The 13,113-nt window shown below is 34.5% G+C and overlaps 1 protein-coding gene and 1 long non-coding RNA gene across 2 annotated transcripts; one reads left to right on the top strand and one right to left on the bottom strand.

Moving 5' to 3' along the window:
- Positions 1-1,562: 1,562 nt before the first annotated feature.
- Positions 1,563-2,025, top strand: LOC108846861 (uncharacterized). The gene is made up of 2 exons (XR_001948832.2): positions 1,563-1,687; positions 1,793-2,025. It is a non-coding gene; the product is annotated as an uncharacterized LOC108846861 (long non-coding RNA).
- A 54-nt stretch (positions 2,026-2,079) lies between these two features.
- LOC108846860 (transcription factor bHLH51) lies at positions 2,080-3,547 on the bottom strand. The gene is made up of 2 exons (XM_018620047.2): positions 3,094-3,547; positions 2,080-2,613 (listed from the first exon to the last, which is right to left on the bottom strand). The coding sequence occupies exons 1-2, from the start codon at positions 3,358-3,360 to the stop codon at positions 2,155-2,157; spliced, it is 726 nt and encodes a 241-aa protein (XP_018475549.2). The 5' UTR covers positions 3,361-3,547; the 3' UTR covers positions 2,080-2,154.
- Positions 3,548-13,113: the final 9,566 nt, after the last annotated feature.

Below are 13,113 nucleotides of genomic sequence, written 5' to 3' on the forward strand. Positions count from 1 at the left end.
ACCAAAATATAGGACTACCAGAATTCGTGTTCTAGGATTCCAAATTTACTTCAAAATTGTTATCAATTTTTAAAATTACCTTTTAATGATTACTATTTTCCTAAATATCTAAATTTATTATAAAAATACAAATTAACCTTTTTAACTATTTAATAATTATTTGTAGATATTTTTAAACTCATTTTTATTCTATAAATAATAACTCATAAATAATAATTACTAATCCTGAAACCTTAATATTACAGTATTTCAAATAAAATGTATTTTGAAAATAGGTATCTAACTTAGTTTATTTCAAGCAACTATCATGAATCAATATATTAGTTTAAACTATATTGCAAACCAATTACATTGATATAAACAAGATACCTACTTAGATTGGTATTCTCTTTATATTGGCCACTACAACTTCACCTGCGATTTAATAATTCCAACTGTTGCAATGAACTGATAGCTGTTCAAAGTTTATGAATGTCATTTTGTTTTTAACTCTCGTTTTGATTGCCTATTGTATTCCAGTATTTATTAGAGATAGATTACTTACTTCCATAAGATCCATCAAATAAAAAAATTCATTTATTAAGTTAGTTTATCTCGGTTTTATTCGGTGCATGGACTCACTTCAAAGCTCAACATGATGTTTCAGGCACTGAAAGCTCTGTCGAGCTTGGCTGCATAGCATGGCACTGAGAGACACAGTCTAAAGATCCGGCATTAGGTTAAATCGACTTAGGGCGAAAAAAAGAAAGAGCTTCATGTACAAAAAGGGATACAAAGATAACAAAAATAGATATAAACTTGAACACATATAGATCAACAACTAAAAATTAAAGTTTACTTAGACTTGTTCTTTCTCACGGCATACTCTGGCGAGTGCTGTTTTATTTTCCTTTTGTTTAAACACATCTCATAATTTTACTCTTTTTTTCTTGCTAAAATGCTTTTGATATAATCCACAATCGAATTTTTATGTAGTTTCTAAGTTTTTTTTCTCAGTTATGCTATTACCAACACTGTCTGTTAGTGTTATATAAGATAACAACACATTAAAGTCATTTCCAGTCCAACTCCAAAACACTATTTTAGTGTGAGTTGGTGTAAATTATAATGTCACACTAATAGTGTTAGTTTTAGTATTGGTGGAGAAAATCATACTAAAATAATGTTTTTGGGTTGAGTTGGAGAGATTTAGTGTAAAAATCACACTAAGATAGTATTTTAAAATTAAATTAGAGATAAAGATTTCTTTAATGTTAAAATCACTCTAAAATAATGTGTGTCTGACGATATAACAATAGTGTGAGTTTGGCATATAATATTGTTATGGATTGGAGTTGGAGAGGTCCTCCTAAGTGGATGTTTTTTCTTTGTCAACAAAACATTCAAACTCAGCACATCTAAATAAATTTCACGGTGACCATTACCACTAAGCTGCAAAAGGAATGTTGGATATGAAAGTCACGCTGGACTCAACTTCACATCACAAGGGAAGACAAAGCCTAAACACCTGGGCTTATTTATAAGCGTCAAGGCCCAAAAGTTTACATGGGCCTAACAGAAAACATCTAACTAGGGTTTTCATGGGTATATATTTGCAGTGACGCTTCACTTCTTTTCTTGTCACCGTCACCGTAAATCCGGCGATTAGGGTTTTGAGGAAAAGCATTTCTCCGCCATGAGAGCCAAGGTTTGTTGTTTATCTTTCGAATCATGTCCATTGCACTCATCTATCTATCTGTTTACGTCTCTTTATCATTCGTCTAAGCCATTGTTTTAAACCGTGTTTTTACAGTGGAAGAAGAAGCGTATGAGGAGGCTGAAGAGGAAGAGACGAAAGATGAGACAGCGATCTAAGTAGAGAGAAAGTCTTCGCCTTTCAATCTGCATTTCTGTTTCTGTTACCTTCCCTAAGTACTTTTGTTTGATCTTGTTTCAGTTTTATGTTTTGTTGGCTTCGGCTTGTCGGATTTGTATTGATCCTTCATAAATGTTAAACCTTTATCTATCTAATCACATTTTCACCAATTTTATTACAAATCACAATCTTGCAAGATCTTTAACTTTAAATTGCTAACAAAACAAATGGGTTTGTGTTCTCCTATGTATATTATAGAGTAGTAAAGATGGTTTTGTGATTTTTTTAATTTATTTTTATCATTGTGAGTAGTTAGAAGAAAGGAACCATCTCTGTCTTTTGCTTCTAATCCTACAAACCGATGAATTAGACGAAGAAGACAAAGATGTGATTCGGTTCAAAGCTGCGCATAGAGATTGCTTCAAATCTTTTACTGATGCAGTAGTTGCTGTCTCTTTTAAGATGAAATTGATTCTCATTCTTCCTCCAACACAGAGAATCTCAGCTCGTATTGTCTCGAGTTGAAACTTTGTGAGAACCCCTACGATCTCTGGTATTGCTTCGGTTTGATCTGGACAGCAGAAGGAAGTTTTGAAGAGGATTGTGTCTGGTTTAAAGTCATTGGAGATTGTTTCAGGCAGGACGATCACTTCATCTGCTTCTGTTGGAAGATCTTGGAAGATTGGAGATTCTTTTGCGTTTTGTTTGAGCTCCTTCACTTGTTCAATCACTCTTTCTAAGAGAGCTGCTTTGTCTAACTGTTTTAAGAGACAAAAACCGGTTTACTTCAATTAGATTTCATTACTTAACCGAAGCTTTGTGTAACGACAATGCGAGAAAAATTGAATGATAATGGGATTTGAGTTGATTTAAAGAGGTGGTGTCTTGTCTGTAACAACCACCACATATGTCGAACAGAGAGATAAAAAACCGGTTTACTCAAATTGAATTTGTTTAAACCAAAACATTCAGATCTGTATCTTCCTGATAATTTGATACATTAAATCATATCACATTATGAATTAGTTAAGCGACAACAAGTTCGCAAAACAAATTAGTCTAGCCCTGCCATAACCGAAATAAGGTAAAAAGTCGGTTTTCAAAAACCGGAATTGACGTCTAAACCGAAAACATTAAGCTTAGAGATCAAAACCGGTTTGCACAAACCGAAATGGATGACTAAATTGAAAACATTAAGGTTAAAAGAACATATTACATATCTGTTATAAGGGTGATACCTTGTCGGAATCAGGGACGAGTTTCCGGAGCGCGGAGAGGTGAGAATTAATACGGTCACGGCGTCTCTTCTCCGCTTGACGGTGGCTTCTTGAAACCAACTCAGCCTTGTCGTTCCCACCGACGAATTCATCAGAGGAACCAAGGTTAAAGCGGCTAAGATCAGTATCTGAGGAATCAGGTTGTAATAATGACCATGAGACCATGTTATATGGACTTGTTGAATCAGACCACTTGCCTGCTGCTGCCAACTCGTACGAGTTCTCCATCCCCGAGAAAAACCAATAAAAAAGAATTGTTTATACTTTACTTTCTTATTTGTTAAATTAAATAGTATATAAATATTATTTTTGAGTGCGTAGATTCTAAAACTCAGAACTGAAAGAGGTGCTGTGTTTTTGTTTTGTTTGGAAGATGTAAGTGGAACTGAGTTGGATAGAATGAACTCTGGTTCGATCTAAATAATGAAAGGAGGAAACTAATGTTGATGGTGATTGGTGTGTGATACGTTTCGTTCTAGACTTTTATTGGTCTGTTTTTTCTTTCATCATAGATTTTTAAAATTATCTGTTTTCTAGTTTTTTTTTTTTTTTTTTTGCTAAAATCTGTTTTCTAGTTTTTTTTCTTCTTCTTTAAAATTTTGTATAGCCGCAATCTGTTTGTTGAATTTTAGTTTATTTCTCTATAGTTGGGACAGGATTTGAGTATGTCACATAAAATAAATTGAAATTTATAATATCTTAGATATTTTTGTAATTTAATAGTTATCTACAATAGTACCCACGATAAATTTTGTAGATAGTGTAGCTTGTTTTAACTTTGATGTATATGACTAGTCTTTTACCCATTTGAAAACATGGTCTTTGTCAAATGAGTTCCTTTTGTTTCTTACTTTGACAAAGAAAAAATCGAAACGTATTTTTATCATTTTGAACCTCACACCTCTAGCATAACAGTGTCAACCGTAATCCATCTACTCTACTAACAATTTAGGTAAAATGAGCTCTTATTGTTATCCGAAATGTCAACCTAACGTGTAGTGTGGGTATCACAAATTTTCCAAATGATCCTAATTGTATACGTACGTGCTGATCAGTTGTGTTTTAATAATTACAAGAGCAAGGATGAAAATAGAGCAGTTCGAGTAATGCAAAGAGTTTTGTTTGCTTATAAAAAGGTATATACAAGTCGTTTTTGGGTGGGGGGGGGGGGGGGGGTGTAAATGTACAAGTTATTTGAAGATCTAATATAAGATAGGATTTGTCGTTTGAAAGTTTAGTCGTTCAAAATCAAATAGAGTATATCACCCCACTTTCATCATATGGAAAAGGACCAGCTAGCTGGTTATAAAGTCGAAAAACTAAAATCGAATTTTTTTCTGCATATCAAAATGATTTCACCGGGATTGGTGGTTTCACTTACATCTTATGTTTTAACTTTCCAATCATTTTTCTACATTTTTCTTTATTTAGATAATATATATTATATATATATATGAAACAGAATTTGGTATGAACAAATAATACTTGGTTGATGTTATATCCACATTTTTCTGCGCTTCGTCGATGTCTTCGTTCGCGAGACCCACAACTATTCCAGCTGTGTATGATTTTCATTTTATGCATCGTCAATATCGAAAATACTAAATATAAAAAATACTAAATATGTATTTCAGTAATTTTATAGTGTGTGTTAGTTTATGTTTGAGTGAAAAAGGAAATAGATACTGAATTTTCGCTCTCCAGTAAATTTATCTATATTTTCATACATTCCAAGTTCTATCTAAAATATAAAAATACTTTCCAATAAATAAAACTGAAATTAAGCCTTCAGTCAAAAAAAAAACTGAAATTATTTGCGTAATTTGGGAAAGAAACTGTTATGAGCATCGACAGAAAAAAACTAAGCTTTAACTTACATTTGGTGGCGCTTCTTGTCACATACTCACATGCGGAAGAGACCGTTCTCTTTTTTTTTTGTCAACAGAAGAAAAACCTTTATTCAGTAATCAATAGATGTGGTGGTTGTAATAAGAGTACTAATAAGTCACTAAAACTTACTATTTTCAAAACTTTAATTGAAAATATCTTAAAATGTACGTAAATCAAGATATGCAGGGCCAAAAGTGGCACTTCAAATCAGCAGTTTCATACCACACATATATATTAATGTTAAAGATTGCACTCAGATTCGAGTTTATCAACTAATGTGACTCGAGTTGTATGGGCAGATTTAATCAGACTTTGAATGGTAATAACGGATAGAACGGGTATAGAACAAACGGATTACGACATAGTTTAATTACGGTTTGTATACAACAAAAACGGAAACAAAAATTCATCATGGTTGTCTCTATAGTATAAAACCATCCATTTAGTTGTTCTTTTAGTATAATTTTATTCATAATCCCAAAACTACCCTTGATTAATCTAATTAAACACACTAAAATAAATATAATTAAAAATAATAATCAAAAACGTTTAAAAAAAGGAAAATAAAAATAAAAAAAATTAATTTTTTTAATAAAAATAAACTTTGTAAAACTTAATAAAAATAAAAATAAATAATTTTACAATTTTTTAATAAAAACGTTAAATCAGCTTAATAAAAAACAGTTTACAAAGTTTTATTTTTTACAAAAAGTTTAAAAATGTACGTACACTTTTTAATTTTATCAAAATTTTAAATAAAAATAAAAAAAAATTAAAATATATTTCTATAAAGTTTACAAATTTATAAAGTTTGTTTAAAGTTTTTATTAAACACATTAAACTAAAATAATTTTAAAAATTTAATTTAAAATGTTTTTAAAAAAGGAAAATAAAATAAAACTTTTAAAAAAAATTAATAAAATAAACTTTGTAAAAATAAAAATAATTTACAATTTTTTTAATAAAAACGTTAAATAAACTTATTAAAAAAAATTTATACAAAGTTTTATTTTTATAAAAAAGTTTAAAGCGTTTTTAATAAAACTTAATTAAAATAAAAATTTTAAACTTTATCAAAATAAAAATAAAACTTTATAAAATTTTTTAATAAAAACTTTAACTAACTTTATTAAAAAAAATTTACAAAGTTTTTATTTTTATAAAAAGTTAAAATGTTTGTAACCTTTTTAATTTTATCAAACTTTTTAATAAAATAAAACTTTAAAAATGTTTTTAATAAAAATTAAATTTGTAAACTTTATGAAAATAAAAATAAAACTTTACAAAAAATTGCACTAATTTCAAAACAACACATGTTGTATAGATACATATCATATAGAACAAGAGTTTATGAAAAAAATCAAAAGAAAAAACTATGGAAAACATAGATTAATGAAGAAGACAAGGGAAAATCATTTTTAAAAAATTTTGACAAGTAAAATCGAAAATAACACGTTTTAGGAAAAGTATAATATTAGGAGATTTTTAGAATATTTCCTTAACTGAAACTTTAATTAATTTTCGCAAAAATCAGGTAATCTTATCCGTAGAAAGCGCCTTCTAAACGTTTAGAAGATTGAAAAAAATTCAGAACACGCTTTCTACTTTTAGTAGACGTAAGAGTACATTTTAGAAAATACATTCCGCAAAGTTTAGAATACTTAATAAAAGTAGAAGATGCATCCGGACGAAAAGTAGATAGCTTTAGGATTAGTAGAATGTACATTCTACTTATTTAGAAATTTAGTAAATAGTAGAATGTACGTTCTAAAAATAGTAGATGAACGTGTTTTATTTTAGAAATCGCTTTCTACTATACCATTTTTCGTAGAAGGCACATTCTACTTTTAGTAGAACGTATTTTCAAATTTTTATTTACTAACCTTTTAATACCAGCTTGTGTATATAAGTGTTTTAATTAATTTTTTGTGTTTTTAATATCTTTTTTATTCACAAAACTATTTTATTTTATTAGTTTTCAGAAATATAAAGGGTAAAAAGGAGAAAAATTGGACAAAAAAAGATTTATACCAACCAATGGACAACACCCTTGTTTTTTTGTTCTCTATTGGCAATTTTCCCAAAAATGTATATCAAAGTATAATTGCGGTTCGTCAATAATAAACGGTTCAAAACAAAATATTAATGAACTGTGTAACTATGGGATACATATAATAATATATTTATGTTTCAAAAACTAAAAAATTAGTGGTACTAATATAACTAAATTATAATATATTTTACTAATACAACTACAACAACTTTAAAATATTTTTATTTTAAAATATATAATTATTATTATAAAATATATTTTATATATCTGAAATATGAATTTAGCAAGCTATTTTTTAGTAAGCTTTTATTAAGACTTTACAGTAATATCTTATTTAAAAAATATATAATTATGTTAGTTGTCTTTAAAAGATAATCTAAAGTTATTATTTAAAGATATTCAAATATATCTAACACATACAAAAGATTTTAGGTATTTTGAGTACACAATAGATCTAAGATAGCACGTGGAACTAAGGTGAAATCCGCATATCCGAATATCCAATAGATATCGAATCTGCATTTTATGGTAGGTGTTCCGAATCATATTTTCGAGTTCGGATAAATTGTCCAAATTTAATGTCAATGAGAGAAAATATATGGATTAGCATCCATATTTTGAAAAGTTAACATTATTTTAGAATGATCTAATAAAACAAGAAGAATATAGAAACAAATTGTTTTATGAAAACTTTAACATAAAAACAAATCTGAAAAATAATTAAACCATTCAACAGTATAACTAACTACAACTTATAGCATCTACAATATAATCAAGTGTGTTTCAATTATTTCTTTTGAATTTTGGATCACATGTCTAGATATAACTTTTATAATATTTAATTCGAAAATAAAAATATCAATTTATTATACATTAATGGTGACATAATCCCACCCCCGCCCTTTCCCGCATCTTACACTCACAACCTCAATCAAACTAAACATCAAATTTAATGGATTAGAGTTAAGAAGATTTACAAATCTGAATGATAATTTATTTCTAGCCGACAACTTTATTTCTATGCAGTTCATTTTAGATAGTAAAATCTGAATGATAATTTATTTCTGGATTAGAGTTAAGGCTCAATCAACTATCTTTAAACATAGTACTTCAATTTAATTTTAGTTATCTTCTAAGGATTTTATTTTTTGTTTCTCAAAGAATGGCTATATATTTTCAGTATTGATTTATTACTATAATTTTAGTTTTATACTATTTTTAGCTTATCGAATAAACTATAAATATATTAATCAAAGATAAAATATTATAACTTTTCTTTTAATATGTGAAAATCTTACAACAAAAATGTAATAAAACTGAAGTAGTATACAACACCATATTAAGAACTTAGCTAGTTGTTAACAAGGGCTAAGAAAATAGTAAATATTACCATTCAAAACACAAGTTGGTCCAAATAAAATGATAATATAGTTATACGCTCGTATGATTAACTAACTTGATAAAAAAATATTTCGATCTTTTAAAATCAAACTGATAGCTTCCGTTTAGTAAAGAAAACACTAATAGCTTCTGTTAAAGACTACATAAACAGAAATGATTGTCAAACTGGTGAAAGTTTAGTTAACTAGTAGTGTGGTGTAATGGTGAGATCCTAAAGTAAATATCAAAAAGAGATCCGAAAGATATGTCGATATAAGTGATTACCTACGCCAGAAAATTCTGGAGAAGTGTATCTGGTATGTGGGAGACTCGATGTTCCACACTGCGCAATGGACCTCCGAGCATTCCATGTCCACACCACCTCTGAAAGCAATAAGAATCTGGGCTCACTTGACTGGTATCCCGCTTGACCTGAGACATCAAAAAGGATTGAGCTTAGTGGATTAGTTGGGGAACCAAAAGAAACTGATGATTTCACTTTGAATCTGGTCAACTTAACCCTCTCCCACGTCAAAGTTGAAGTAGATCTCACGAAGCCGCTCCCCTCCGTTGTCGAGTTCCAAAGAGAGAGCGGAGAGGTGGTAGAAGTTACAGTAAGCTACCCATGGACACCCCCTACTTGCTCTCACTGTCATGAGCTTGGTCATGTCATCAGAAACTGCCTCCATTACACCCCTCCACCTCCTCCCAACCCAAAGTCAGTACCAAAAATGAACCCAATCCCGAAGGCTAATCCTACTCCTCCTTCCGCCTCATCAAACCCCTCCCCTGCAACCAAAAAACCTATCAAAACCACTCAAAAAACTCCTCGAAAAAATCCATTACCCCCTCTTAACCCTTCCCTACCTTTAGCAAACCCTTTCTCATCCTTAGAAGACCTTTCTACTGCTCCTACTGAAAACTCCTCCAAGCAGTCTTCTGCGTCACTATCTGAAACTCTTTTTTCACCTTCCCCTGCTTCCCCTGTTCCTCCTTCTAGACCCTCTTTAAAGCGATCAAGATCTTCTCCAACCTTATCTCCTCCCACCCTCCCCTCCAACCTTAATCCCAATTCAAACCCTTTTGTCCATCTAAACTCTGACCCCATCAAATCCCTCCCTGCTCTCCCTCTAGCCTCCTCCTCCTCAAACCACCTAAACCAAAACTGCTCTGAACAGTGCCTGACCGATAATCCTCAGCCTATGTGTGAGGATCCCTCTATCCCCCAATGAGTGTAAAACTCTTTTTTGGAATATTCGAGGTCTAAATGACCCGGATAAACATCGGACATTTGTAGACTGGCTTCATACTAATAAACCTCTTTTTGGCGCTATCTTGGAATCTCATATCAAAGAACTTTCTCTGTTACCACTTATGTTGAAGCTCTGCCCTGGTTGGAGTTTTGTTTCGAACCACCTATCAGATGATGATGGCAGAATCGTCCTCATCTGGAAGGATCCCATGAAGCTTCGTGTGATCCACCAAAGCTCACAAACTATGACGTGCCTGCTGACACTTCCCAATAAAGATCCCTTCTATTACACAGCCGTGTATGCATCAAATGAATCAGACGAGCGCTTAGACCTCTGGATGGACCTGTTGCATCTTCATTCCACCTATGACTTAGAGAACAGCTTGTGGTTTGTTGGAGGGGTTTCAATCAAATCATCTTCCCCTCCGAGCACTCCTCACCCTCTGTCACCTCTCAGAACCACCAGATGTATCTCTTCCAAGACTGTCTTCTTCAGACTGGGTTATTTGATTTGCGCTTTAACGGTCCTTGCCACACTTGGAAGAATAACCAGCCTGATTCTCCTATTGCAAAAAAGTTGGATAGGCTCCTTGTAAACAACAATGTCATCTCCTCTTTCCCTCATGCCATCTCAACCTTCCTGCCCCCCTCCATCTCCGATCACACCCCATGCCTCACTGACCTAGCCTTCCAATTACCAAAAGCTGGCACCCAACCCTTCAAATTCCAAAATTACTTGACCAAACACCCAAACTTCTCCCAGATTGTTGCGGATGCTTGGGCTCAGACTGGAAGCTACTGTCGATCACTCACAGACCTGTGCTGGAAACTCAAACTCATAAAATCAGATTTGAAATCTCTAAACCGAAATAATTATTCTAATATTCAAGTGAGAGTGGGAGAAACTTACTGTTTGTTGCAAAGTGTGCAGGTACAGGCTCTAAATTCACCAAACCCGCAGACCTTCCAAGAAGAGAGAGATTTGAATCAGAAATGGATGTTCCTGAAACAAATAGAAGAGTGTTACTTCAGGCAGAAATCAAGAATAAATTGGCTTCGGGAAGGGGACCTCAACACTACTTACTTTCACAGAATCTGCCAGGTCAGGGCGAGCTACAACGCCATACGTCGGTTCTCTCTAGCGGATGGCTCCCTCATAACAGACCCCCTGGTGATGAGCCAACATGCCATCTCACACTTTCAGTCGGTGTTAGGCCCCCTCAACTCCACTGCTCCGGTGATCTTCTCGCAACAATCCTGGTTTCAACAGCTTACTTCCTTCCGAGTCTCAGACCTGCAATCTCAGCAAATGTTACTAATCCCTTCAGCAGCTGAAATAAAGCGTCAATTCTTCAAGATGAATCCTAATAAAGCCCCAGGGCCTGACGGCCTCACCTCGGGGTTCTTTAAGGCATCATGGGAGATACTTGGGGAAGAAGTGGTCATCTCCATCCAGAAATTCTTCCAAACCGGCTTCCTTCCATCAACAACAAACTCAACAATACTCTCCCTCGTACCGAAGTTCGCCGGAGCCACAAAAATCACAGACTTCCGACCAATTTCCTGTCTCAACACGGTCTACAAAGCAGTGTCTCGAATCCTTGTCTCCCGTCTGAAGCCTATCCTCCCTGCGTTAATCCTGCCATGTCAAACTGCTTTCATCAAAGATAGACTCTTAACTGAAAACACCATCTTGGCGAGTGAACTGATCAATGGATATCATAAAAATAAAGGCAGGAAGCGAATTACCATCAAAGTGGACATTGCCAAAGCATTTGATACCCTTTCCTGGGACTTCCTTCTCTCCTGCCTAAAGAGCTTGCACGTTCCTCCTCAGTTCATTGCGCGTTTGAAAGCCTGCATTTGCACCACCAGTTTTATGATCGGATATAACGGTACTGTCAGTGGATATTTCAAAGGAAAGAGAGGACTTAGGCAAGGGGACCCCCTCTCACCTTACCTCTTCGTTATCGCCATGAACTGCCTTTCGCAAATGCTGAATAAGGCAGCAGAGGAGAACAGAATCAAGTACCATGCTAAATGCGAGGCTATGAAGCTCACTCATCTCTCCTTTGCAGACGACCTCCTCATATTCATTGACGGCTCCCTAAACTCTGTGCAGAACGTACTTCAAGTGCTCCGAGACTTTGAGCTCAGGTCTGGCCTAGCAGTGAGTTTTCAGAAAACAAGCTTCTTTGCCTCTGGTCTGAGTGAAGCTGATACAAACGAAATCCAGGCTTCAACGGGTATGAACTTGGGCTCGCTTCCCTTCCGCTACCTTGGTGTTCCGCTAAACTCCCGCAAGCTCTCCCTCCAAAACTGTCAGCCCCTGCTGCAACAGATCAAAAACAGGCTCTCTTCATGGTCGGTCAAAACATTATCGTTCTCAGGAAGACTCTTACTCATTAAGACGGTTATAGCAGGGATTAATACCTTCTGGTGCTCGGCCTTTATTCTCCCCAAAGCCTGCATAAATAAAATCAACTCAATGTGTAACCTTTTCTTATGGAAGGGGAGTCTAGACGGCCACCATGCTACTAGAGTTGCGTGGGGAACTGTCACTTTAACTACTGCTCAAGGGGGATTAGGGATCAAAGATCTAGTTACCTGGAACAAGGCTTGCTGCCTGAGGATGATTTGGCTCTTGTTCTTTCGTGAAGACTCGGTATGGGCAGCTTGGTTCAAAGAAGTTATCCTCAAAGGATCTATCCATAACTACTGGACGATAAAGCCTAGACAATCATTCTCCTGGCTTGTAAACAAACTGATCAAGCTGCGGCCGGTAGTGTTCCCACTGATAAAGCTACGTCTTGAGAATGGTTGCTCCGCGCTTTTCTGGCACCATAACTGGCTCCCCATGGAAGCATCTCTGGTCCTCCAATCCTCATCCTCTTCACGACTAGGTATTCCTCAAAACGCTACTGTTGCGTCGCTTTGTAGGAATGGGAACTGGCGTTTGCCTCCAGCAAGATCGGAAGACATGATAGCTCTCTACACCTACATCACAACGATTGAGTTCACCACCGCACAAGACTACTATGAATGGGAAATTCAAGGCAGATTAGATAAAATGTTTAGGACGGGAGATGTCTACACTTACCTGAAAGGAAGCATAGAGGATCAGAGCTGGACAAAGGCGATTTGGTGCTCGCATCACATTCCTCGTCACGCGTTTCACTCTTGGTTAGTTATGCAGAACCGTTGCCCCACAAGGGACAGACTTCTAGGCTTGGGGCTTCAAGTTGATCCTCTCTGTCTGCTCTGTAACAGCCAACCAGAAACTCGCGATCATATCTATTTTGACTGTAGCTTCAGCTTCGATCTCTGGCGCCTGGTGTCTTCTCGCTTGCGGATCGCTCCCCTAAGAACTTGGGCCCAAATCTCTTCTAGGATGGAATCTTTTGGT

The sequence above is a fragment of the Raphanus sativus genome, chromosome 3 (assembly GCF_000801105.2).
Source record: "Raphanus sativus cultivar WK10039 chromosome 3, ASM80110v3, whole genome shotgun sequence".
Lineage (NCBI taxonomy): Eukaryota > Viridiplantae > Streptophyta > Magnoliopsida > Brassicales > Brassicaceae > Raphanus > Raphanus sativus.